Source organism: Phodopus roborovskii, unplaced genomic scaffold, assembly GCF_943737965.1.
Source record: "Phodopus roborovskii unplaced genomic scaffold, PHOROB, whole genome shotgun sequence".
NCBI lineage: Eukaryota > Metazoa > Chordata > Mammalia > Rodentia > Cricetidae > Phodopus > Phodopus roborovskii.
In genome coordinates this window covers 1,660,998-1,688,494 of record NW_026126486.1, presented here as the reverse complement: position 1 = coordinate 1,688,494, position 27,497 = coordinate 1,660,998, and the positions used below count along the sequence as shown (strand labels likewise).

The 27,497-nt window shown below is 51.0% G+C and overlaps 1 protein-coding gene across 3 annotated transcripts in view; it reads right to left on the bottom strand.

Moving 5' to 3' along the window:
- Nkd1 (NKD inhibitor of WNT signaling pathway 1) overlaps positions 1–27,497 on the bottom strand; it is a 68,738-nt gene that overhangs the window by 4,175 nt on the left and 37,066 nt on the right. For all 3 annotated transcript variants that reach the window (XM_051195086.1, XM_051195087.1, XM_051195089.1), the window contains 3 exons: positions 14,018–14,084; positions 4,836–4,942; positions 2,842–2,937 (listed from right to left, as the gene is read on the bottom strand). In XM_051195086.1, coding sequence (XP_051051043.1) covers positions 2,842–2,937; positions 4,836–4,942; positions 14,018–14,084 — 270 coding nt within the window. The remainder of the gene's footprint in view (positions 1–2,841; positions 2,938–4,835; positions 4,943–14,017; positions 14,085–27,497) is intronic.

The following is a 27,497-nucleotide window of genomic DNA, read 5'->3' as shown; positions in this document are numbered from 1 at the left end:
GTGAGTGATGGAGGTGAATGGGGTCCTGAAGGGGATGGGAGAGGGGTATATGGAATAGTTGTGGCTGTTCTGCAGCTCTTGGAGCTCACTCCATCTCTCCTGTAAGAAGGCAGCCATCCACAAACTAGAAGGGAGGGCTCACCATGGAGGCTGCTGCCTCAGCTCTAAACTCCAGCCTCCAGGATGTAATATGATTAGATTTTGCTGTTGAAGTGTGAGGTGGTATGCGGTAGGTGTCACTGAAGACAACCTGATCTATGAGAAAACTGACCAAATCTTTCTGGCCTGTTACCTATTAAATTAGAGCGGAGATTCAAGCAGTGTCCTCTGAGGATCTCAGAGACTTCTGACTGGAGTGAGGAATATAAGCACCCCTTACTAGGGCTTCTGTGCTCTGGGTATCTGGCCAGCTGTCTAAGAGACAGTCACTTGCTTTAAAAAAAAAAAAAAAAAAAAAAAAAAAAAAAAAAAGAAAGAAAGAAAGAAAGAAAGAAAGAAAGAAAGAAAGAAAAACACTATCCACCAGGCACACTCAGGTACTGCCCAGCAATTCTTTACGACTTCCGACAGACTTGGCGCTCCTTAGGCTGGGGCAGAGATGAATAATTCTAGAAATGCTGTAGCCAGGCAGATATGTGATGGGCAAAAAGCATGCAGGGCCCAGCATGGCATAGGCATACCTGTGAAACATGGTGGACATTCCACTAGGTTGACTCTATGAGATGAGGCTACTCAGAGAAGCCAGAAATCTAAAATCTTCTGAGAAATATCTCAAATGAACAACGCTGACAACAAACAGAACCACGTGATTGTGGGCTGGAGTAAGCCTGTTCTCTTTTTAAGTTGAGCAGCTCAGTATTTGGTACAGTATTTGGTACAGAAAGCTGACTGACACTGGTGACCATAATTGCTTTCTATATGTCTGAGAGCCTGAAAGGGTCACAAGTTCAGCCCAGACATGGGCTCCAGGCAGCAGATGCAGTAGGTAGGAGCCTGTTTGCCTGGGCACACCAAACTCCATGCACTTACACTAGCAAGGAGAGAAGGAGAGCTGCATACAGCAGGTTTAAAGAGGAGCTTTATAGCTAGGGATGAGGGCAGGGGACCAGGCAGGGTCCTCAACTCGAAGCTAGTATCCTAGCTCATCAGAAAACACAGCCCAGAGGCTTGCTTCAGGGTATGATGGACCACCTGCCTTCCTTGCAACTTCATCCTCGCATCACCAAAAATGTGAATGAGAAAACAGAAACCAGTGTCTGTCCACATTCCTTCTTGCAAGGACTTTGCAGTAAGGGATATGCATAAGAGGTACTACAGCACCTCTACACTAGGAAGAAAGGATGAAGGCAGCCATTAAGGGCGGGCCATCTACATTGTGGCATGTGTGACAAAGATGCCACAGATAGTCCCATGTGTCCTGTGCATCTAGGCTGGCTGGCTTAGAAGCCAGAGAGATTTGACTCTGGGCTGTGTATGGATATTTTGAATGGGAGGAATTTCTGAGAGGGAGGGATCTAGCTAGAGCTGTATATACTCTCAGTGCCATGGAGAGTATATACAGTAAGATGAGACTAGAGGGAACAGCATGGTTAAGGCCTGGCCTTGCACATCTTGAAGTAAGCCCCCGGATATGCATTCCTTTTGTTGTTAGCTGCAACAGGATGAACTAGGATTCTCTACAGGCCAGGGTCCTGCAAGGTTAAACATAGTCAGCCTCCTCTTCCCACCTGGTTCTCATTGCCCAAGCTACAGCCCAGGACAGAGGCAGGCTATGTAAGCCACATCTCCCTCTGAGAGTTTAAAGGTGACTTCCTGCAAATGCTGTGGAGAAGCTAATACTTGTCCCAACTTGACTGGGATAAGAAGACATGGAGGCCAAGCATTCATGCCTCTAGAGACACTGTAGGCCCACATGCTGGGCCATAGGAGGGTGCAAAACCCACAACCCATTCTTACATGTCCACACAGGTGCCAAGCACCATTTCTAACAGGCCCCTCCTTATAACTCAGGAAGGTCTGAAGAGGGAAGGATGCTGAGCCTGAGCCTGCCTTGGCTTTTCCTAGTACCTGGAATGAAATCTAGGTTGCTTGCAGAGCCTTAAAAAGACCCTAAAAATCTATTCTGTAAAGAGGTCACACAAGCCAGTCTCCTTCAGTTCTTAACCAAAGATCAGCTAGACAGGCACACTCCCAGGTAGGCATGATGCATGGCTGAGCCAGCTTAGCACAGGGCTGTCTCTCCAAGAAGCTGCTCTCTGCCTCCCTGTTCCTTCCTGACCCCTTCCATCATCGGGTTGTCTGAGCAACACACAGAGAACTGAGACTGTTTCTGGCCTGCTGAGTGCTCAGCCTGGTACACAGCTGGCGTTCCATTTGCAGAGATAGAGGCACAGAGAGTGGAGAGGGTAAGGGAAACTTGGGAGGAAGTGTAGAAGGCTCTGAAAGGGAACAGGGGCCAAGACCAGCCACAGCTACTGCTTGATCCTGTTCTGTGTGGCCTTGGAGGCTCATCGAATCGATCAAGGGTGGCTGCTAGAGATTGGGGACTGCAAGGAGAAGGAAGTAAGGATAGATTGTTGGAACCTGGGGTCCCTCTCTGGGAAGGCTGTGGACTTTGCTGATCTTTCCGGGGTACCCCAACCTTGGACTATGTGAGGTGCTTGCTGTACTCATTTTGTCTCTTCTCCCCACTCACAGGTGCCAGCACACCCTTCAGGATACTCCCAGCAGACTTTCTCCACAGTCCTCCCCTAGACCTGCCCTTACCTGGCAGGAAAGGGGGCAGCAGACTCAGGCTGAGTCCAGCTCTTGTGCCTGCCAACTGGCGGTAAGCACACTTACCTCACGGGTGACTTTGCCATTGTTGTCAAAGTCATACAGAGTGAAAGTCCATTCCTGCCGGCTGTCCTCCTCCACAGAAACATCACACTGAAGTTCCTGCACAGAAAGACAAGTGTTCAATTACCAACTAGGGCATTTCCTTGGGCCCAGTGGTAAGGCCATGGGCACCCCAGCAATGTCCTGATGCTGGGAAAACAGAAGGACAATGACTAAGACATGGCCAGTCCAGGAAAGAGGTCAGAGCCTGAGCAGGGTATACAGGTCTCAGGGTCCCAATAATCTGCAATGTTCAAAGACAAAGGAGATACATGGAACCTGACAGGAGACGGTGGCCCCACAGGGCCAAACATCAACCAAAGGTGAGAAGTGTCTGAAAGGTAACAGTGACCAGTGACTACAAAGCCAGGCAAAATCCCAGGTTGGCAACTGAAATGGGAAGCAACAGGCTGTACGTGAAGAGGTAAAACTCCAATCTGCCCAGACTCCTCCTGGCATGGCCCCAACAGCGGCACCATCCTGGGCGGGTCGCTGTGTTTCTGAGGCTTCATCTTCCTTTCATATAAAGTCCAGAAAATGATTGTATCTATCCTCTGTCCTGTAAGGTTGTCTGAACATTAAGTCCCTAGCCATGTGGCCCTCCACCAGCTCAGAGTTCCCAGTTTCTCTGCCACCATGGGGACAGTTCTCATACTTCCATTGCAAGTCTTCTTCTCTGCCAACTGCAGCCCTCCAGGGCCAGGCATCAAAGACCCCGAGGTGACCTGATCAATAGAATGGCAGGAGTCAGTGTAGACAGGGTGCCCCAGCTCAGACAGCATGGAGACAGGCCTCACCACCACAAGGGAAAACACCGGCTGGTGGGAGTGTGCATGGCAGGCAAGGCGTTCCTGCTAGCAGCTGCAGCTTGAAGCTGGTTCCCTCTAGTTCTCAAGTGAGCCATGCTGAGTTCAAAGTCAGCCTTCCCTCATCCATGGCATGCTAATCGGACACCTGCCAAGTGCCCACTCTACTCCCGAGGAAGTATTTGATGTGATACAGCACATGCCCTGCCACACACAAGCACACCTGCACATAAGCTTCGCACAGTAGGTTCGCTAGCTATGTTACTTGTCTGTCCCTTTGACCACACTGCTTGATCTGCAAGGGCAGGGACCAGGAACCATACCCATTTCATTGCTGGTCTCCTGGCAAGCAGTAGGGTCCCATTAGCACCGGGGTAAGGCAGGAAGCCCCAGTCTTCTGAGCAAGGCAACCCACTGTACACTCTGGGGTGGGAGCACCAAATGCTTTTAGAACCCCTGCAGACACTCACTAATGCCACAGTCCAGAGAGGAAGAAATGTGAAGGAACTTGACCTGAACTTACAGCTTTGTGCCAACAGCAGAGCTGTGCCCTGTGGTCTCGGGGAGGGACAGGGAAGCAGTGAGTGGTGAGGGGGAGGGATGCCAGCAACCTCCACTGAACTCAGCCTCACTCTGAGCCCTCGCTCTGTGCTTGTGCCTGGAAGGAACTCAGATGCCCACTCTGCTCCACTGCTGGGGTCAGAGAAGAGCAGGAGAATGGGCTCTGGGAAGGCCCGTCCCTTGTGTTATCCATGTGGTTTGGAAACTGAGGCCCAGATAGAATTGAGACCCTGCTTAGGGCCTCCTATCTTGGTTTCTTCCATACCATAGGAGGCCCCTGTAAGTCCCAGGTCAGCCTCTCAGGGTGAAAGAGAAGGCTTGAGGAATCTGAGGATCCTATAAGAAGGCAAAAGCCCATGGACCAGAGCCTGCCTTCCCATGTACACCTGCACGTTGTCATAGGGTCCTGGTAGTATGTACTGGCCACCACCCATGTGGCGAGGCCATGGCTGAGGCCATGGTCCAGAGGCAGCAGAAAGAAGGACTTCCCACAGAAGCAACTATCCACATAAGAGGCCCTCCACTTAGATGGGCCTCAGTTTCCTCCTTCGAGAGCACCACGTGAATCACAACCCTCTCAAGGAAACTTACCTCAAACTTCAGCTGCTTCTTGGAGCCGGGGCCAGGTTCACTGAGTTTCTCCATTCTCTTCTCATCCCCACTGCCCAGGCAGTCAGGTTTCTCAGGTGGTAGGGCCACTGTGGGGAGGTACAGGGAAAGAAAGAGGAGGAAATCATCACCACGGTGGCTATGCTGTGTCCTCTGGCCAACAGTGCTGGGCCCCTCCTGCCCTGCCTATTGGCTGTGTGCCACGTCCTTTGATTCTTTGGCCCTGGTGATGCCACGGGCTGCCCCAGAGAAAGCCTTTGTGGTGTGGCCACGCCAGTTACTCAGGTTTCTCTGTAGCCTCTCAGACTCCTGCTCTGCCCAACTTCACAGTCTGCATAAGCAGCCTACAGACTCAGTACCTGGCATGGAGAGGTGTTTAGGACAAACTGTGGACCCAGGGACCATAGCCTTCTGTGTTCACTGCCTCCTATACCGGCACTGTGGTACCCTCAAAGATGCTGATGTACTCAGCCTGTTAGTGGGCAGGAGGGATGGGAACTGAGTTAATGCAGTTTGAGGAAGGGAGTATGTGTATGCATTGAAGGGCATCATGCACCACACAATGGCCTCTTGAGGGACTGAAATTCTGATCTTGGCCTCTGCTCACCTGGGGTCCTCCCCTCTGCCAAAGATGGTCCTCTGTGCATCTGACTTTCAGGTACAGAGATGGATGGGAAATTTGTGGCTCACTGGCACCATTTTCCTGTGTCCAAGAGGCACCAGTCTGGTAACACCATCGTCCCAGACCCAGAACCCAGGCTACAGTTTTCACCATGTAACAGAATGTCCCACAGGAGTCCTTTGGCCTTTTCCATGTGGCACAGGGGCTTCAGTTTACTTTTCTAGAAGATGCTTTCATCTTTTCACTCCTCAAAATTCCCTGATGCCCCAGTGCAGTGACTTTGTTGTCCTATTTTGAAGGGAAACAAACTGAGTTATGGCTCCTGACCTAAGAAGGCTACCTTGCCTGAGGGCAGCTAAGATGGCTTAACTAGACTGACAGTTCCAGCTGAACTTCCTAGGGATGCCAGGATCCTGGCAAAATGAGGCACGGGCCAGGAAAGTGGGACTCTGTCCCCACTCCACTCAATTCACATACCCCTTGTTGCAATGAGCACCTTAAGAGCAGCAGCAGGAAGGGGGTACAATGGGGGAGGGGCACACACACCCCTTGCTTTCTTCATACTCTCCAAGTCAGAGCTCTCTTCCTGGCATCTATTTGCAGCAGTCCACATGGTACACTGGAACCCGCAGTCATAGCCTCGGCAACAGGCTCACATAGTAACCGGGCCCCACAGCTCTCAACACTGGCTATTCATGACTTCATGACTTTATCTTCACTGGAACCTTATGAGGCAGTTACTGATAATAGCTCCACTTTCCAGATAGGAAAACCAAGGCATAACAATACTCCAGAGACCACAGCCAACTACAAATACAAACTGGCCTAGAGCAGTGTTTCTGTCCCCTGGGAGCCCCTTTCTTCGCTCTCCCTGACTCGGCACAGCCAGTACCCATAGGGTCCTCCAGCCCTTAGTGTCCAGAGAGGCAATAGCTCCCTGATACTATCAAAACTGCTAACTGTGGAATGGTCTGGTTACTGCAGAGTAAAGCCAAAGAACACAAAGCTAGAATGGGAACCTCCTCAGAAGGCTCTTAGGGCCCAGTACCCTTACTGTCAGGCAGGCTACTGGCCCCAAGTATTTTGGATTCCATCCTTAATAGTCCCACCTTGATCCAATTGGTCAGATATCTTCCTCCAGGGGACCCTGAATCCAGGAAGGACAGGCTGATGACTAGCCAGGGACTAGGAGACAGTCAAGCACCAGCCACTCAATCTATTTAGTGCCCATTGGGCCACAGATGCTATCATGAGTGCACATAGGGCACAAGGCATGGCCATGCCATTCAGGCACCACACAGGTGACCTTCCTGCTACCCCTGAACCAGGGAACTCTGCTGAGACTTCAGCTTTGGTTGCTGCCACCATCTGCAGCAGACACAGCTAGGCTGCACAGGACAGACTGGTATTTGGTGCTCCTACTTTTCCTACCGGCAGCTTTAAAAAAGTAGACAGTGGAGGAAGGGTGCTGTCTCTCTCACAGGGATGTTGGTTCTCAGTACACAGCATCCTTAAGCCAAGTTCCAGGAGAGAACTGTAAGGAAACTGCTGGTCAAACACCACAGTAGGTACTCAGCAAGTGCTCAATAATTGCTGACTGTGCTCTAGTCCCAGCTGGTAGCCCAGGTCTGAACAATCTCCTTTGCCCCAATCTGCCCCTTTGTAGGAACTATAGAGACATCACAGCCTGCAGAACCCTCCCTCCCTTCCCCCTCCCAGAGAGAGAAGAGGAAGCAGAAAGCAAAACAAAGCCTAGTTCCATCTTCAAAGCCACTGCCTGGCTCTGCAGAGGTCCCGCTGATGCGAGCTGGCCAGGCTTATCGAAACCCGACTTCAAGTTCAAAGGGAAGTTATCAGACAAGCACCTCCAGGTTCAATGTTGCCTTTCATGTTCCACTTGATAAGCCCAAAGACAAGGAACGGCTGTTCCGTTCTCTCTGGAGTGCCCTTGCTGCCACGCGCGCGAGAGAGCATGTCTTCCTTTGGGACCTCCCTGCCCCTTCTTTTCTCCCCACCTGGGGTAGAAAGCGCCCTCTTTTATCCTCATGTGTCCTCTCTAGAGACCAGAGTGGCTTAGACTATCCTCTCTTCTCCAGCAGTCCTAGCCCAACAAGCCTCCAGGATACCCCCAGGTGGCCATGTCAGTGGACCTGCGGAGCCTCCCAGCCTGGGAAGGGCAGAAATGAACAGCAGGCCTTGGAGACATGCTTGTTCCAGAGTTGCAAGCCCAGTAAAAACTCCTTGACACCCTGTGCCCTACCAAAGAAGACCTTTCACCTCTATTGTCCCCTGACCAAGTGCCAGAAGATACAGCAGAAAACCCACAGAAAGTCACACAGGTCCACGGTCAGAGGGAGGGGCTAGGATGCTGGCAACTGGCATGGGATTCACAGATGGCCCCTATGAAACCAAACCAAGGCAAACAGCATTGTACCCAGGCAGCTTAAGCAGAGCATCTCCACTTGGCTATGGCCACTGGCATGAGGGCCAGATAGCAAATACTGCTTACAGCAGGCCACCCAAGTCACATACCCAGGAACGATCCTATGCTGCCAAGAAGGATTCTAGTACCCAAGACCTCTCTCGGCTTCTTGTTCCTGATGAACTGGCTGTCAGTCTCAGACACAGCTTTCTGAGACACTCTGAGCATACTCCAACTGCCAGGGAGAGCCACAGCAGGGCACATCATCAATGTGGCAAGGAAAAGGAGAGCAAAAACATGTTCTACTGCCCAAGAAGCATGTTTGAATGATAAGGAGCAGGGTGCCAACTGTGCCTTGTAAGCCCCTGGGCTTGCAGCCTGGCTTTCTAAGTAAAGCTTAATGAAATATACCACACTCACTAGTCTCTGGCTGTTTCTGCTGGATATATGAGAGCTGAGTCAAGTCATAGCAAGGGTCCTCGTAGTCCACACAGAAACTGTCTGGTCCTTCCCACAACTTCAGGTATTGCTGGTTTAGGCAAAGGCAGTCCCCTTCCAGGGCAGATGCTTGGTAGGGCACAGCTTGGAGTTACCTATGACTTACTATTTGGCTAACTGGAAACCCTGTGTGGTACCCAAACTGCTCAGTCATTCATGATGGCCACAGAAGAGAACAAAATGACATTTCTACTCTCTTAAATTTGCTTCTTAGCCCAGACAGACATGGGGACTGTTTGTGGGGCTCCTTCTCTTTGGAAGCTGCTTTCTGTCCTTCTCACACAGAGGCCATGGCCACCAGAGCCGGCTGACTGATTCTGTAGATGATGGTTCGTTCTTGCTACGCATCAGTTCCAGCCTGGCCACACTCCACCCCCAGCAACTGCCAGATTAAATGCATTACTTGACCATCTTCACCCGGCTCCCTTTGAAGTTCCCTTCTCAAGCTTCAAAATACCTTTTGGAGGGAGATCAGACAGCATTAAACAGAATTACTAATTAATTAAGCAAAGTTAAATTTTAAACACTGTTTGTTGTGTTAGCCAAAAGCCTGAACAGAACAGACTTCTTTCCTCCACTGAGATCAAAGACAGCCTCTTTCCCTCTCCCCTCCCCCAGTTTAAAAAAGGGAAGGAGGAGGAGGAAGAGAAAGGGAAGAGACTTAGGAACCAGGGAGAGGTGGCAGCTGTGATTAGGGCCTGGACTCCTCAACCTTCCCCAAGGCTAACAGGAGGCACCCTGGGATCACATGCTGGGAGAGTTCCCCATCACTTTCTGGGGACTGTTTACCCTGGCAAACAGCAGTGACCCAGAGAGCAGCCTGGCACAGCCCACCCAGCCTGAGCACTGACAGCTGGCGCCACCCAAACAGCAGGGGGAGAAGAAGACTAGGAAACCAAGAGGTCCCTCCTTGTGCAGCAGCTCCCTCCAACGCTGCTGGGGCATGCTCACCTAAGTCCTGTGGCTAGGGTCACTGGGGCCATCTGGGGTTGTTGGGAGACAGGCTCTGAGAAGCAGATGTGTACTGCTCAGTTCCAGAGGAGTCATTCACACAACATCAGAGATGGGCACAGTGTACTACTTCTGACATTTCTCAAACAAGACAGGCAGGTGTGGAAGGAGGAGCGCTCAGTGCTGTCTCTTAATTGGTACAAATGCAAATGAACTGTCAGGGCGTGGTCTGCTTCCACTCAATCTGGCAATTCATTCAATATAGTCCCATATGGGGCCCTCTGATGACCTCCCAGCAGGCTTTGTATCTGCATAGACAGAATTCTAACTTCCTGGAAGCTGGTCCCTGGTAGCTGCTGCATTTATTTGTGCACTCATGCAGAGTAGGGGGTTTTTGTAGGCATGAGCCCAGCTGTGCCGTGTCCTACACACAGGAATAGGCAAGCTAGGACAGATGCTGTCAATCTTGGCTTAAGCAAACATGGAGGCCTGGTATAGCAGGAGATGGTTGAAAAATGGGCAAAAAGCTAAACTCAGGTGACAGCAGCCAGTATGAACTTATTTTAACACAGTCTGCAAAAGCCTAGCTAACAGCAAGCTTGGATAAAAGTGACAAATTGGAAAGCAGGTTATGGCCAAGGCAGTTGAGACCCAACCTCAGTAAGGAAAGAGCAGAAATGACCACCAAGAGTGGCACATGTCTCTCCACCTGCACAGCCAACACATTTTCATGCAGACACAACAGGAGACTGAGCACAGGCTGGGACTTCTGTGCTGAAGCTTGGACACACGCCCTAACATGCTCATGATCCCTTGCAATTGTCCACACAAAATATCTGTGACAAATATTCTGGTCTGAGGGTGGCTTGCCAGGATGTTTCTGGGCCTCCAAACCTCCAGCAGCAGCTGTCAGGGGGGATGCAGATGGATTTTAATATTAGCCTATGCCAAAAATAATTAGGAGGGTAAATCTGTGGCCGTGAGGAGAAAGATCTTGTGTGCATTCCAAGCCAAATGGTTTCTTGGATGACTGGCACAGGCCTCATGAGGGAAAGGGCCCTAGAGATGCACAGATGTGCCAGACTGGCATTGCCGGTCAAGTTGGCAGGTACACATGTTGTCTCATTAAGTCCTTACTAGCACAATGTAGGAGTGTCACCATTTGCATTTCACAACATTTTGGAAGCAAAGCTTAAAAAGCAAAATTGAATGCTGGGCAAGGTGGCAGGCACAAGCCTATCTTGGGAGGCTATGGCAGGATTGTTAGTTTGAGACCCCCACCCCCACCCCACCAGGCTACTGGACCAGGACTCTGTATTAAGGAAGGAAGGAAGGAAGGAAGGAAGGAAGGAAGGAAGGAAGGAAGGAAGAAGAATATGTTCTTAAATGGCTTCTCCCTGGCCCCACCATTGTCCTAGAGTCAAATCTCACAAACCTGGAGCTTCCCTGGTTAGGAAAATGAGGGTAGAATTTCTGCAAAGCATCCATGACTCAGAAGCCATGTTTTCCTTAAGACAGCACTGCACATTCCACATTCATAGGGTGGAGGCTTAGCACTAGAGTTTTGTGTCTTTGCTCAAATTTGGATAGGAGGGGAGTTGGGCCAAATGATCCTCCCTGACAGGACAGTTTAGGAACTGAGGGAAAGAAGCAGGGGGAGAGGCTAACCTACCCTTTCATGGGTAGATGTTCTCGATGCTCGCCAAAAATCCATCTCAGACTTTGAGGGACAGAAGACAGAAAGAGGAGAGGGAGTGTGTGAGTGAGTGTGTGTGTGTGTGTGTGTGTGTGTGTGTGTGTGTGTGTGTGTGTACAGCTCATACTGGAGCTGCTGTTTACATTCCTAGGTCCAGCTTTTAACTTTTCAGTTTTTAGGTTTTAGCTTTTAAGGCAATCCTATCCTGGGAATTTTCGATTTAAAAAGGTTCAAGCTTCAGCAAGTTTGGTTGAGCTTCCCAAAGAGCCCAGAGCTGTGGATTGAGAAGCTTCACTGTGAACCTCTGCTTTTCAGGAGATCACCACCACCTCCCAGGCAGCAGCTAGATATCTGCTGAGCAGAGCCCTCAAGCACTCCCTGGCTTCCCTCCAAATGTGCATGCTCCCCTCCCACATGCTACCACAGCGCCCATACCCCAGCACTGATTCCACTTCAGAGACACTTGTGATCCAGAGGAAAGAGGCAATGGGGAAAGGAGGCAACTGTCTGCAAATACTGTCTGGCCTTCATGCTCTGAGGCCTGAACAGAACTGAGGGGACATCGTGAGTGTAGACAGGGACCCTGGACAAAGAGAGTGGTAAGAGTCTGCTGTGGTCCATCCATTCTGCCTGTCAACCCTCACCCATGGGAAAGCCCATGAAGATTGGCTTTCAAAGCTGGCCACTGCAGATACAGCTAACCCTCTCTGGCCTGGCAGAGGCAGAGGCAGAGGCAGAGGCAGAGGCAAAGTCTTCACTGTCCATGCTGTACTTTCATGGAGAATGGATGGGAAGACACCGGGTCAAGTTCACCTTGGAGATAACTTAAAGATGCTGGGGACCAGAGTGTGACTGCTCAGCCTACAGGAAACTCAAGCAGGGAGAGGGGCCAGAGTGGCTGCCTGCTTCTCCCCAGAGGCCTCTTCAGCCTTCAGGCACTGCCAGCCAGCCCTGTAGATGGACTTGCCCTGGAGGGGTGAGTGGAAGTACATGTGGCCACTTCTTGAGAAGCCCTTACCCTTGCCTTCTAGTCCAAGGTCCGTTAACTCTAGCCCCCAACACTACATGGCTTGACTACCTCAGAACCTCCACTTGGATGGTCAGCAAGGTTTTCAACCTGGCATCCCTAACCAAGTGCCCCACACCCAGCATTTCTCCCTACCACCCAGGCTTTTCTTTGTCTTTACCCAGACACCAAGCTCCTGTGAGTTCTATTTAGGGGGCTTGGTGGGGATCTGATCCAAGGAGAGGGGTCACAGACTTCAGTAGCCTTGACAGCCTCAGTAGGTGGTAGAGACCAATGGACTGCCAGGTTCTGCAAAACTAGTTTTCTACAGCAGATGCCAAGTGGACACTGGGGTTGGTAGAAATGCTGCTTAGAATCCTGAGACAGAAGTAAGTCCAGAGGCTGGGTTGGGTAGTGGCAATTTCAGGTGAGAGGCAACAAGAAAACTGTTGTGGTAACTCATTCAGCCAATAGCCTTTGTGGTACTGGCCCATTAAGGTATGCTCTCAGGTGCTATGTGTGAACTGATAAGGGAGAGAAGATGCATGCTCTCTCTCTTGGGTGGTGGTCTGAGGTCTGATCGCAGCATCCTGCACCCCTAGGGGCAGAAGACCATGGCAGCTCTCAACCTTTATTGTATGAGTGTTCCTCAAATAAATATTTAATATTTTCTCATTCGGGCTTTTGTGGACTCCCTTATTCATGCCTACAGGAGACCCTGGGGATAGAGGACACACATAAATTGGGGAGCCCATGATGGATAAAACACCCCTAGATGCATCATAGGCCTGTCTCCCAAGCCAGTACTGATTTGCACACAGGGCACAGGCCTGAGAGGCCATATAGGTGGAGTGAGGGGCTGCTCCTCATGTCCCTGGCTGCTGCTGGAATCCCAGAAGGAGGGTCTCTCTCCTTCCCACACCCTGCCACACAGGCCTGCAGTCAGCTTGGAACCTCTGATGTTTACTTTGTTCTTTCCCAAGTTCAAAAGGAGCTCACAGCCCTGCACACCGAGCCAGCCTTAATCTCCTGCTTCGCTCCCAGCTGGCCAGTTAAGGCAGCTAAGACTTGGGATTAGGGGCAGCTTTGCAGAACAACCCAGGAGCCAAAGCCCTCCTCTCCTGGGATGGCCAGAGACCCCTTTTCATCTTCACGCCTCACATGGCCCTTTTACTCCCTTAAACAGCTCTCCAGCAGCCAAGAGGCAATGAGCTCGGCCAACAGAAAGACAAAGACGACATTCAGGAACCAGTTTTCTCCCCTGGCCAGGAGCATAGAAGATACCACAGCCCCAGAGCCAGCAGGTGTATGGCTGTGTGGCCAGGGCTCAGGGGCTTCTCTCTGCCCTTGCCAGCCTGCCATGCCCAGCCATATCCCTGCCCCAGGGTGGGTGGTCTTGGGACACTACAACAGGAATAGCAGGAGAGCCCCAAGTGGACGATGGGTCCAGGATTCTTCCAAGGGTCTCAAAGAACAGACAGGGTCCTTGCTCTCCTTGCTCAACACTGGCCAGGCTCTCCTCCCATCGTGAGCACCAGACAGAGTGAAGCCCTGTCCGCTATTGTCTGTCATAGTCATAGGAAGTCAGCTGAGCCATGTGGCAGCCACACAGCAAGAGGCAGGAGCTCCCATTCTTATGGATAGTGACACAGGCCCTGCCAGAAACAAACCAGAGGCTGGGTCCACGCCACTGTCACTAGCTCTACAGTAGGGCACTTCTGCCGGAGAAAGGAGGGGTCTTGTGTAAGGGACCGAAGGAGAGAGGCAAGAGGCCAGAGGCAGGCTGGGTATGTTTATGCTAGAGCACTGCATAGCTGGACTTGGGGAAAGAACGGTTATAGGAGGGGAGCCTGCCTGAAGTCTGGTAGCTCCTGAGCACAGGGTATGGGTGTAACCTTGAGTACTGTGAAGGGTGTCATGCCCCCAGACTACCCCAGTGCCATAGGCAGAGCTACTAAGACCCACATACCTTCTAGCTGGAAGTTGTCCTCGTCCTCCTCACCAAGTGCCTCTCTGGAAGTGTCGCCCACGAGCTCCTGGAGAAGACAGGGTAATGGGTTACAAGACAGTGGGGCCCAGCAGGAGCCCACCTGGCAACACTGGACAGGTGACACTGAATACAAAACACCAAGCCAATAGGATGAATCTCCTCACATGATAGTGCAAGTGGCTTCTCAGTGCACCCTGGGAAAACTGCCCATGATCCACCTATGACCCCCATCTCCTAGAGACCAAGTCCACTCCCTCATTAGAATGCCAGGTAAGATCAGTGTCCCTTGCCCCTCCTGTCCAGCTGCCGACTTCACAGCCACAGACTCAGAAGGCACCAAGGAGAGACTTCAATCTAGATTCTTCGTCCAAACAAGGTGAGGCTCTCTGGTAAATCCCTATTGCCCTCTAGGCCGAATGTTGCACCACATTGGCTAATGTCCTAGGCCTGTTTGCTGTAACTCCAGTGATCCTCGCCCATGTCCCATCTTCCCACTAGCCTGATCTTGGCGCATGCCTGAGCTCCATGAGCTGATAATGTTTGGAACCAACACAGCAGGGGTCCTTCTCAGAAGCCTTGTCAAGCTGCCACTCCGCTACTGTCATATTGACAAAGAAAATTTTGCAGTCCTACAGGCTAGGAAGAGTCTGGGATGACAAGAGACTAAAGCCCCATATGTCTGACTCACTCTAGCAGACTAGAGACACAGAAAGGTTAAACTATATCTTGCAAAATGGCTTCTCCACTTATTTGTACTCAGCCAGAAACCCAAGATTTGTTAGATAAAGTTAAACAAAACCTTTCACTAGAGTTATCAACATGTGAATCTCTGTTGCTATATATTGCAGTGTGGAGCACACATCCCAAGGACCTAGTTTAGGAAATCCTCCTGTCTTAGAAAATGAGGAGGTCAGGGAGGGAGAGTTATGCCATATTTCTTCTCCTAATGTCACAGTGGTTGGCCTAATGACGCTTCTAAATCCAGCAAGTGGCAAGCACTAAAAAGCCCAAACACACCAGCTTCTATCAATGCCTCACTGTGACCACAAAAACCTTTGCCTTGGCAAAACTCTCACACACTACAAACCATCCACGCTCGGCACTTCAGGCCTGCCTTGACATGGTATAGCAAAGGATGCTGCATAGAGTGGGTGGCTCACTGGTTAGAGCCACAGGGTGGTTTCTAATCTCAACTTTTGTCCTAGAGACAAACAGCTCTCTGTTTACACGAAGCCTAGATCATTCTAGGCACCCCTTCTTCAAGGTGGTTGAAATATGACTGTTCCTACTCTGGTGTCCCATTTACTTCAAACCCTGGTGACTTTCTTTACTCCCCTTCTTGGCAATTATCATAATCACTGAACATTTCCTAGGCTTGTAACCTGGCTGTTTATGTTAACAGAGCCAGAGTTGACAGGGAATCTGGAGACAGTGACAGGAAAGGTACACACACAGGTGGCATCATCAGATGGCGGGGACACCCCAGCAGCCAATTAAAGCTCAACTTTCATGCGACAAAGGCTGCTGCCATCTCTTCAGCCCTGAAAGGCTAGCAGGCAGTGTTTGCCACAGGAGCAGCAGCAGGCTTTAAGGGGACAAAGGCCTTCACGCTGGGTGCTCTAGGAGAGAGTGGGCTCAGCACTGACCCCAGTAGCCCTAACAGCACCACAGCAAGGATGCTGGCACTGATGAGCCTTTGATGCTCTGTGACTTTCTACTGGTGCTACTGCCATACCACCCCAACGGAGCAGAAGGAAGCCATCTACTGATGCTGCACACCCACCATCATCACTGCAAATGACAGGCCCAGCACACCTGCAGAGGCTCAGCTCATGCAAAGTGTATGCTCGGTAACACACTGCAATGCTCCCTGGGTCACTCCAGGGTCTTGGCATAAAGTGCTCATGGTCTCTAGTTCCAGGGAGATGTGGTATGGTGAGCCAACCCTGGGTCATTCCCTGGCTTCTGGGCTCTCCGAGCATTTGGGCTCTGGTGGACTTATCTGTACAGAGGCCCCAGTATGAGCCACACTATGGTAAGACAGCTAATACTCACTGGACACTCCTTACACAGCAGGCAGTAATGACACACGTTAAATAACCTCCTCTGGCCATCACAACAGTCCTGCTCTGTTCATCTCTCAAGAAATGACAGAGTACTCGGTGCATGTGCAAGACCCTGGGTCTCACTCATGGCACTGCAAAAAGGGAGGGGATTGGAAGGAAGGTGGTGGAACCTTTTCTACTATAAATTTGAGTCCATCTTGGGCTGTACCTTATCTCAAACAAACAAACAAACAAACTGCATGAAACAGGGCCTGGCCATCAGCTCTGGTGGTTCAGAGGCCAATTGCTCCAATCTACTCAGTGGGAGTCAGAGCAGCACAGCTAGGTCCTCCTGCTCTGTGATGTGGGCTTGGTCCTTGCTCCAGCCTGGCCATAAGCCCATTCCACATAGCCACAGACCTGTAGCCCCCCTTCTCCTACAGGAAGGCAGGTGCTATTGGAACTGTGCACTCAGAGCTATAATGAGCCCCATGAGACCTGCAGCAGAGGACACAGAGATGGGGGCAGGCAGTCGTGGGTGGTGCACACACAGCTCACTGCACCAGCTAAGTCTAGACCGTGTGCAGCTCTACCTCCCATGCGCCTTGGAAACCCCTCCACAGCTATGGCCCACAGCAGTTTCAGGGTGACTCTGAGGAGCAAGGGAGTGTTCTGCCTCCATGCTGTTAGATCAATCAGCAGTCACTACCCATTGCTTCCTGTGTTCAACATCAAACAGATATCAGTACATGCTGGAAATGCTGGAACTGACCAGCCTTAGCTGTCCTCCCATGGCAATCACTGTGGGGTATGCTGTTATAATACCCACTCTATAGATGAGAAAACCAAGGCAGAGCAGTCTTGTGACTTGCCAATGTTATAGTTCTTACACACCAGAGTCCAACCCTTACCTCTACACTTCCTTGTAAGAGGCCTGAGTCTGGGGCTTAGACAGAGGACTAACTCCTAGGACCCAAGGCCTAGGCCCCATCTCCTCTGGCTTCCAGGACTATGGGCCTCAGACCTGGGGCCTTGCTTGGTATTCTGTCAAGACATGTGGCCTACATGTGCCTCTGAAGTCCCAGCCCAGGGCTGTCCCTCTGCTGCCCCTGGAAGGTCAGCCTCTACCCCTCACTGGGCCCCAGGAAGAGCAACTTCTCCGGTCACTGGTGTGCAGCCGGCCCAGCCCTGAGCTAAGAGGCACAGGCACACTGCCTTATAAGGCCTCCGGGACGGAAAACCACATCAAAGTGCGGCCTTGGGGAGTGTTGGCGCAGGCTAGGGATTTTCCTCTTTGTCGTTGGGACTTCATACTCCTGAACTCAGTCTCCCCCACAAAAGGCCCCAGCAGGTCTCTGTCAATCTTTCTGTTCTCTAAGAGGTAACAGATGTGGGTGCCACACATTTTCCAAGCAAACTCTTGGTGCCCACAGAACGCAGTACCATGTAGACTCAGGAATGCACAGAACTGAGACATTCCAGGAAGAGGGGGCACAGCCCAGGCCACCCAGACCCTCAGATCCAAGCAGCCTGGCCTAGTTAGCCCCTGAAATGAATGCATAGCAAATTCTTTTCCGTGAACTCTGCAGACACAGCCCAGCGTCACTAATAGCACGCTCCAGCTTCTGTTGTCAGAGGCAGGCAGAGCCAGTCCACACCTCAGTGCCCAGGTGGGCCCAGCTCCCACTCCAGCCCCTCTCCACAGATGAGTGGCAATAAAAGTGTCATTAAACTTGTCTGTCCCCATTTTCCTCCTCTATAAAATGGACTTTTTTATGTCAAAGAGGAGCTAAGGAAAAGGCGGGGTCAAAATGCCCAGGTGGCATCTGTTACAAAGTCAGGAACCTAAACGTCAGCTTCCCCCATTCTTCTGCCACAGCCTCCCCTCATGCATGTGCTCAAATATCGCATGGCCCATCCTGAAAACCAATCTAGTCCCCAGCAGCCCCGCCCTCTCTGAGAGCCCATTTAAGTTCACTGACATCGAGGGATAAGGGACCCCACACACAAATGCCACCAAAAGATACAGTGTGGTTCTTCACTGGGAGGCAGTGGACTCCTCTGCCTGCCTCCTCTGTCTGCCACACAAAGCCTGTCCCACAGGAGGAGTGAGGGAACACATGCAGGGGTATGACAACACTACTGAGCACCTAGAAAACAATGACTGTATAAGGGACCAGACAGTATATGGAATGGATGCCCTGGTCACTCACTGGGAGAGGAAGGAGACCCTCAGTCAGAAAGCCAGCCTTATCAAAATCCTTCTAGTGCTCAGAGATGAGGACAGTGGTCCCTTCGGCTTCATGGGGGCCGATTCCAAAGACATCCAAATCCCTGGACTCAGAGGACTCTTAGTTAAAACAGCACAGTATCTGAAGAGCCTCGAAATCTTTACGCCATCTCAGGATGACTCTTAGTTCCGACAAGCACAGCTGTGTAAGCAGCTGTCACACTGCTCTGTTTAGAGAATGACAGCCAAGAAAAGGGTCTGTACTTGTTCAACACAAAGGTTGTTTTTTCCATGTGTATCTTCAACAGGATGAATGGGTGGATGTGGAACCCACAGACACAGAAGGCCAGCTGCATATCCATGTGTCACCTGGGTAACAAAACCCTGACTTAAAAAGACCCCAGATGATGACCCACTCCACAGAATGGGTACTCGGGGTTCAGACAGATGGACAGAAGGGTCCAAGTGATTACGGTGAAAAGCAGCAGAGAATGCTAGGGTCCTCCAGGCACAGAAGGATATGATCTCCTAGTTCCAGGACATCTGGGATATCCAGACCCCAACACCATCAACAGCCGACTGCTTTTCTGTGGGCACATCCAGGGAACAAGAGATGGAGAACCAAGGCTGCTCTTCACCTAGGACTCTCTTTCTGTGCCTACCACACACAATGAATCTGGACCTCCACCCTCTCGGCTCCCCAGGCTTCTCAGAGTCCACTCGACTTATGAGCATCACAGGCTGTAGGTGCTGGAAACTGCCCACCCACGACAACAATCTGCAACACGTAGGTCTAGGATACAAAGCCATCCAAGGGCTGGGGAGATGGACAAGGCTCCTTTGACAGGAAGTTGGGCCCCCCCCCTACCCAGGAACAAGAGGAACATAAGCTCATTCTGCCTCAGAACAGCATCAGGACCAAGATCTCAGCAGGCTGCTCCCAAAGCCTGACAGTTTCTCCTCTCAAGTATACAAGGACATAAGGCAGAGCCCTCCGCTCCTCTAGCAGTCTGCCAGCTTCAAGTCCCCAGCAGTGGACACTGGATCTCTCAGGAGCCGGTAAGTACACCTGCCTCTCTGGCTGCATCTTGCCTCAGCTCCAGCTCCCGAAGTCCACTGCTTTAGCCCCAATGGAGGCCAGTGAATAAAAGGTTATGGACCACCATCCCGGAAAGCAGGTGCCACATGATGGGACCTGGTTGATTTTGTCTTGGAAGAGTAGCTGACACATTCATTATGTATGTGTCCAACCTTTGAACATTTCAACACAATATTAACAAAAGCCCTGCAAAAACCAGGGTTCCAAGTTCCATTTTCTGTTAAGTTGCATTCATGGCTTCCTGGGATGCCTACAACTTGTGGGCCAAGGGTTGGACACATCTGTTAGGTGCTGGACAAATAAATGGGTGAACTTTGGCACCAGGAATACTGCCCCAGGCATCAGAACCTGGGAGGATGACAACTGCCATCACATCAACAACCTCTTCTTTTGCAACAGCAACTCGGGCTAATATTATCCTTTGCTACAAATCCCCACTCTCATAGATAGACCCAGGACCAAGCCAAAGTCTACTACAACTGAAATCCAAGACTCGTGCCATGCTCGGGAGCTGTGGGAGGCTTGATGTGCCACCCTTGCCCACAGCTCCTCCAGTCTCCCCAGCTGGCCCACCTGTGCTGCTCAGAGGAGGGAGGCAGCTCTCAGGCACTGGCAGGTCTGTCTGGCCTTCTGCCTAGGCTCACAAGGAACAGCCCTCATGGCTCCAAAGACACAGAGCAGTGATTAAAATTCCTTGCATTGCTCCTATTTTTATCTGCCTTGTATGTAATCAGAGTGCTCCTTGAGGCACCCCTAGCTGGCCCCCCACAGCTAGGCATACACCATGAATGCCTAGTCTGCTGCTAGGAGATGGACATCAGACATCTGGATAGACCCCACAGGACACAAATGATCCTGAGAAATGACCTTGCACACTTCTGGCATCAGCCAGCCACACATCAACAAAGTATACTGCCCAGGCTGTCACTCTGTAAGCTATGGATCTGTGTGGCATCTATATGTCACTATTACCACAACTTCCTTCAAGACAGTTCCTACCTAAGCTACTTAATATTCCTCTCCCCAGGCTTCTTTTTAATTTATACCTTTTATTTTGAGAAAGAGTCTCAATTAGTCTTAAACTTGTGACTCCCCCTGCCCTGGCTATTGAGTAGCTGGGATTACAGGTGTGCAGCTGGCTAATATTCAAACTTCTCTAAGTATGTTAAAAATCCTCATTCTCTCCCCCCCCCTTCTCAATCTTGCACTGTGGTCAGTGAAAGCATGGATGTGAGTCCTCGTTATATTCGAGGCTTTTGAGGGATATTTCACTTGAAATAGATACAGTCATTGAAGTGGCAGGTGTCCTCTACTTATATCTCAAGTCCCACCCCACAGAAGAATGATACCCAGGTGCTGGGAATGGTAAGATGCGGAGAGCACCATGCACAGTACAGCCCTGCCCCTATGGCAAGGTTGTTCTAACAGGAGAGGAGGGAGAGAAGAGACACAGAGCAAGGGAAGACCAGGGACTCCCAGGTTCTTCCCACAGGGCAGCAGCTACATTAAGAATGTGATTTCTATTAATGGAGAAGAGAAGGCTGGGGGCGGAAATAAGCCCAAACCAACAAAATGTGGCCAAGTTTGTATGCTTTCTTGTGCTGAATCTCAGAGTTTTCAGCAGGAGTCCTGGGGCAGAAGAGGCTGCCCAGCCCAGCCAAAGTTCAGACATCTCTACAGTAGAGCCTAGGAGCTCACTGGGACATGGGGGCAACGGGGCCATAAAAACCAAGGACACAGTGATGACAGTAACTAACACATTCTGAGTGTGACAGCTTCTAGTGCTATGCTGAGTCTGGTTCCTCTCTAGCTAAAGCCTCCAAGGTGCAAGGTCTGGGGCCTGCTGCTGTTCCAACATAAGCCCTGTAGATACTGAGGTTTGGCCGGCCCATTGGTGTCCCCAACTGCTGTAACAGGGAAGTGAGTTGTGTATAAAACAATGAACTCACATCTGGAACAGGGACTGTCGCCCTCAGTTTCCTGGCTGGGCCTTCACTGTCACCTCACTGCCCTCTCCTCTCTGAGGTCTTTAGGGATCAGACATCTACGCTGCCCCAAAAGGCACAAGGTCAGGCTGTTGCTTTCCCTTCCTCCTATGTTCCACGGACACTGCCAGGGTGTGGTCTGTCACGTTGCTCACCTTCCCAGCCATTAGCCTGATACTGCGCAGCTGAGATCTGATGACAGGAGTGGCCAAGAGCACTTGAGCACATCTGACCACCCTAGAGCTGCAGCAAGTGCTGCTAACGACTCCAGTCTGCTGTCAGCATATAGTCCGTGTGGAGCAGGGAGACTGAGAGCCAGGCCACTTATGGCAGGTGGCACTTAACCTGTTGACCAGCGCCTCTGCAGCATCCAAGTCACCTTGCTGAGGGGAAGAATGTGTGTTTGGGCTTAGGCCAGAAGCTGGGCTCCTCACTTGGCCTCAGAAGTGAGGTGTCAGGCTTCTAACTTTGTTAAACAAGTGCACACATTCAGCAAGAATTTTTCTTTCTGTCTTCACCATCTGCAGGAACATCTGGAGAGGACAGGCAAACAAATGCCTTAGCCAGACTCTAGGATACTCTTTTCTGTACACACACACACACACACACACACACACACACACACACACACACACACACACCAGGTACGGGGGCTCTATCTAGCCCTAAAGGGCTCTGGGTAAACCACCTGCAGAGGTCACTTCCCACTGGCTCTGCTCCTAGCCCCCTTAGGCTTCCTTTCTGGGCTGCCCCATCCTATTCTACAACCAAGCACTGAAAGCTTGTCAGCCAGGGCAGGGAGGCAGAAGCAGGCAGATTGCTATGAGTTTGATGCCAGCCTGGTCTACATAGTGAGTTCCATAGCAGCCAGGGCTATGTAGAGAAACCTTGTCTCAAAAACGAAGGAAGAAAGGAAGGAAGAAGAAAAGTTTGTCACTCTCCCACAGGCCAGTGAGCCCAGCCCATCTGTGCTGTGCTACCCAGAGCCCTCTGCCTTTCACAAGGGTGACCTCACACCTCCCTGCACTAGTGGGGGGGCATTTTCTCACTGCCCCACCCACCCCATTTGGGCAGAATCAAGAGTTTCAGCCCCAGCTCCCTGAGGACTGATCCGAGCCTCGGCACCTATGCCAGCTGACACACAGGTGCACGAGGCTCACACACAGGCAAACCTGAGAGACTGGCTGCCAGGGAGCCCACGTGAGACCAACTCTGGAGCCCTCCCTGCTGGGATGAGTAGGACGCACAGCCACTGCCCGTGTGACAGGCAGGAAGCAGACAGGGGCACCTGGTGGCACCTGCAATCATCTCCATGTTCTGTGCTGTGAGAACTGTTACTGCCCTCACCCCACTCTCTGACCATGCACTGCCTTTAAACTGTCCATTTATTATTATTATCATTATTATTATTAAAACAAGGATGTGGCTTCTATCAGACTCACCTTAAGCTTATACATCACACACCAACCCACAGCTTCTCCAAGCCCTTCTTCCCTGGGTCTTCCTTGTATTCAAATACAGCAGTCTCCACTGCTGTCCAGGCCAGGCAACTTTTTCTTCCATCCATCAGCATAGATTATTGGCTCCACCCTCAAGTCACGAGCTGGCACTGCACACTCTCACCTCCTTCACGTCCCAATGTGTCCCAACACTGACACCAGGACCACAGTGATCCCTCTTTTCCCCTTGCTCCCCACCACTGCTTTATCCAGGCACCACCCAGCGCACATCATCCACTGCTGTCCCTCATTGTCTGCCTGGTCATGCCGGGTACCCCTCCTTGCTACTCTGGAGTTGGCGCACTGCCTCTGCCCCTACAGTATCCTCTGCCTGGACTGCTCTTTCTTTCCTTCAGAGTTTTACTATTAAATCTATTTTAAAATGCACCCCCCCAATGACATGCACTCACTCCTTTCCTTGTCTTCTCTGGGGCTCACCACCATCTGTAATACTATACCAGGCCTGACGGGAGGCATGCAGCAGGCACGTGCTGAGCAACCAATGCAGCTCTCTATTTACAGACTGAGAAAACATTCCCTGAATTTTCTCCCAAGAAAAAAGCAGTGACCCGAGAGCCCAGCGAACATGATTGCCTCTGCTAAAATTATCCACATATTCCCATACATCGGGGTTATAAAGATGGCACCAAAAATGCTCTCTGAGGCTGTGCCAGCTGGCATGCAGGTCAGCTGATGTTCACAAGCAGCAGGTAGAGAAAAGGCAAGGCACTGTGCCAGAAACAGCACCTATGCGGCTTGTAGGGTTTTCAGAAGTTAACTGGAAGAGTGGAGAGCTCAAGGTGACAAGGTCTCCAGCCACCACATAGTGCAGAACTCTTCCGTGCACTTAGCCACCTGGAGGTCCTGGAGACCCAGCCTGCTTCTTGCTGCTCTTGGCTACACACACTTAGGAATCTAGGACCAACTGCTGGTCCATTAGATATAGTAGGACTTGGATTCCAGAGGTGGCAGGAGACCAATAGTGCATGTCAGCTGAGCTATCACTGGGAGCATGTGAGGAACGAGGAGGGCATAGTCACCACCACACACCAGATTTTACTGTACATTCTAGGCAACCCAAAACGCAGAACACTCTAGGTTCCAAGAGGTCACTGTTGGCCCTTGTACGTATGTCAGGGTCCCAGGTCACACTGGTCACCTGAGGAAGACAATGCTGGCCTGGCAAAGGCTGCGTGGCTAGCAGAGAAGGAAGGAGGCTGCTGAGGTTCAGGGACAGAAGGCATCCGTAACTGTAGCATCCTCTATCACCTCTTAACCCTAGTAACCTAGAGAGACCAATAGGCAAGTATCACACCCCTTTACAGGTGAAGGACTGAGGATCTGCAAGAGGAAGCAAGAAAGAGGTGCAGCTGGGAAGGACCACACCCTTCTGTGTGGGCCAGGCTCCTGAGGACCAGTGTGACCTAGCGGAGACTGCAGCACAGATCCACACAGCCTCTCGTCACAGGCTGGCATCAGACCAGGCAGGATGGGAGACCCACTAGAGGTGTCCCCACCCAGAATATGGGACACCAAGTACATGGACTATGTGAATCTCACTCTGCCTATCTATTTGTAGACTTTAATGAGAACCTGAGTACAGTCAGGAAAAGAGGCAACTTCCCAGTGCAACAGAGCACGATGGCAGCAGAGCCACCATGAGTGCCCCCAAAACCCAAAGTAGGGGTAAGAGAATCCCCCAATTTATCCACAGCTAGAAGCAGGTTCTGCATGCAGCCAGTTCAGGTTCAATCATCAGAAAGATGACATAAAATATCCAGGGCTCCTCTGCGTGGGACTTCTCACACCTTTACTGACATTTGCATTACAACTTTGAAAGAGCCTTTGGTAGGGTGACTAGCCCACCCCCCTGGAGGCTTGACACATAGGGCTCCTTGAGGCCTCCCAGCAGCCACCCCTGTGAGATTTCCCTGGGACCCACCCTGTCACCTGGTCTGAGGTTCAGAACTTGGTGACCCTGAGAAAGGCACAGGAGGCTCAGTCCATATTGAGTCTGGACAAACTCTAGAGAGAAGTCACAATCTAGGGGTTCTTATAGGACCAAGCAAGAGTCCAGAGACAGCCAGAAATGGCATCTTTGTCTCTCCTTTCCTTCCTTCCTTTTTTCTCCTTCCTTTCTTCACTTTACTATCTTGGGACATCCTTAGGAAACCAGAAACACAATCCTTGCCTCAGGTTCTGCTTCTGGAGTGCCTAACCTAAGAGAGGTTCCCACTGAATTATCTGTGGAATTGGGGAGTTCTAACCCCATATGGTGACTTCGCAGGCAGTGAAGGCCACTGGAAGGCCAGCTGCTTGGGCTCACAGAAACCAGACAGAGTATGGGCCCACGCCCGGAAGTCATTGCAAGGCCAGTCTAGCCAGTGAAGGGCAGGGTCTTACAGCAGGCCTCAGTATCTGCTGGCAGACGGAAAGGAACATTTCCTCCCCTCATCTTTAGGGACCTCTTTAATGGCCAGCCCTTCCTGAGTATGTCATTCCCAGGGCTTATCTTTCAGATCATCCATCTGCAAGTCTAGGATGGACTTCAGACCATCCTCCACGGGATCCAAGACTGAAGGTTAGCTTTGTCCCTCTTTTTAACTGTAGGTGTTGTAGCATCTGTGAGTTAGAAGCTACTGTCCAGCCCCTTCCAGTGTCTGCACCCCTGCTGCAGTTACTGATAGTCTTTAGACTGCTATCCTGGGTGTCCAGACTCCACCCAGTGTGCTAGGCATCTCAGACACGACACATGATTGCTTACTGGGAGGCTCTCCCATGCAAGATTTGGAACAGATTGAAAACAAGAGTTCTGTGTCTCTATCTGGAATTCCAGCATAACAGGGAAATCCTAGTCATCCCTCACCCCATCCATTTGGTGGTCAAGGCTGACTTCTCTCTCTAACTATGATGACAGGCACAGGATGCGGCCTAACCAATGAGAACTGTGCAATGTCCCAAGCCAGGCCAAGGAGATCCATGCATTCTCCGGACATCTGCGATAATGAACTTGGAATTTGCAACTGCTGGAAACATTTGTTTCCTTATAGGAAGATCCTGAGTAAAAAGTGAACACAGGAAATCAGGTTCAGTGAAGCAAGGAAAAACAGGTTACAACACCATCTGAGCTCCTAGATCCAACCATGCCTGAAGCTAGGTCCCCTTAGACATTTCAAAGATGTGAACTGCTAAGTCTCCCTCTTCCTGCTTAAACTAATTTGAGCTTGTTTCCTATCATGGCTGCTGAGTCCTGTTTTTTGTACTCTCCTTTTATCACCAGCACATTTCCAGGCCCAGGATGTATGTCCCTAGAACTCCCAAGTTTACCCTTCACCGTGAGTGGCAGGGAAGCCTCAGCTTTCCAGTTAGAAGGGCTCAGCTCCCATCCAGCCCTGGCCATCCTCCCTCCAGGGCCTGAAGCCTCAGCCTTGGCCTTTGCTGCTGTAAACATGCACACCTATCACCTCCATCACTGTTGTAAATACCCAATAACCAGCACAAAGAAGATGCTTATTTGGGTTCATGGCTTACAGATACATCTAGCTCGCTGCCCATGAACCACATTCAGCCAAGAGTAACCACAAATGTATCTAACACAAAGTCATAAACTATCTTAAAACATCAATCTTTCTATAATTTTTCTGGGGGGGGGATGGGGAAGCATCCTTGATTGAACAGTTCTTGAGCATGAACTCTGTGAATGACATCATGTATGTAATACACGTCTGATGGAGAGTTCAGGCTGTGGTGAGGGGGCCCCATCATTCCATGGTTACTGGTAGATGCAGACGGCAATAGTGGGGAACAAATTACTGGCCTCATGAGGTGGGGAGGGCTAAGGTTCCAAAGTTCCCTCCTAGAGCTTCGTTCCCAATGACCTTCAGGTTCTCAAACTCCTGCTAGTGAACCCCTTCCAGGAGGCCCTGGGGACCAAGCCCATGGGCCTTTACACTCACCCTAGTGCTGGCAGGAGTCCCTATGATTATAGTTTCCTAAGCAGAATACTTTCAGAGTAAAAGGTGTTGTGAACAAGGCTAGAAACACAAGAACAACCAGCACTATGGCAACTGACCTAGGGATGTGCTGTTCACCACTCTGCCCTTCCCTGAGCTGGCACTGCCACCTCATTTTGCCTGTCCTTCTCATTTCCATCACTGCCCTCTGTGAAAATGCAAATTTCTCCTTTTGCCACCTGCAGACTCGTTCCTGCAGACTTCCAGAGAAGCCATCCTGGAGACGTGGCATGGTCCCCCTGAAGCCCTCTGTTCTGAAATGCCCCATCTCCTGAGGCACCCCCTCCCCATGCCTGAAACCCTTTAGACTCACAAGCCTGGCACACAATGCACATGTGCACATACATGCACACAAATACACACACAGCAGGCAGCGGAGACAGCAGCCTTCCCCTCCTTCAGGGAGACTAAATTTTTTCTGTGCTGAGGAAACCATCCTCAGTGACCCACTAAACAGGGGCAGAGATTGGGAATCAGGCATCATGAGCCAGGGTGGGTGCAGTAGTGGAGGGCAGCAGGGGCAAGGCACTGGCCCTCCAACAGCTTTCACTGACCTGAGACGAGGGACGGGCACCAGCTGGCTTCTGC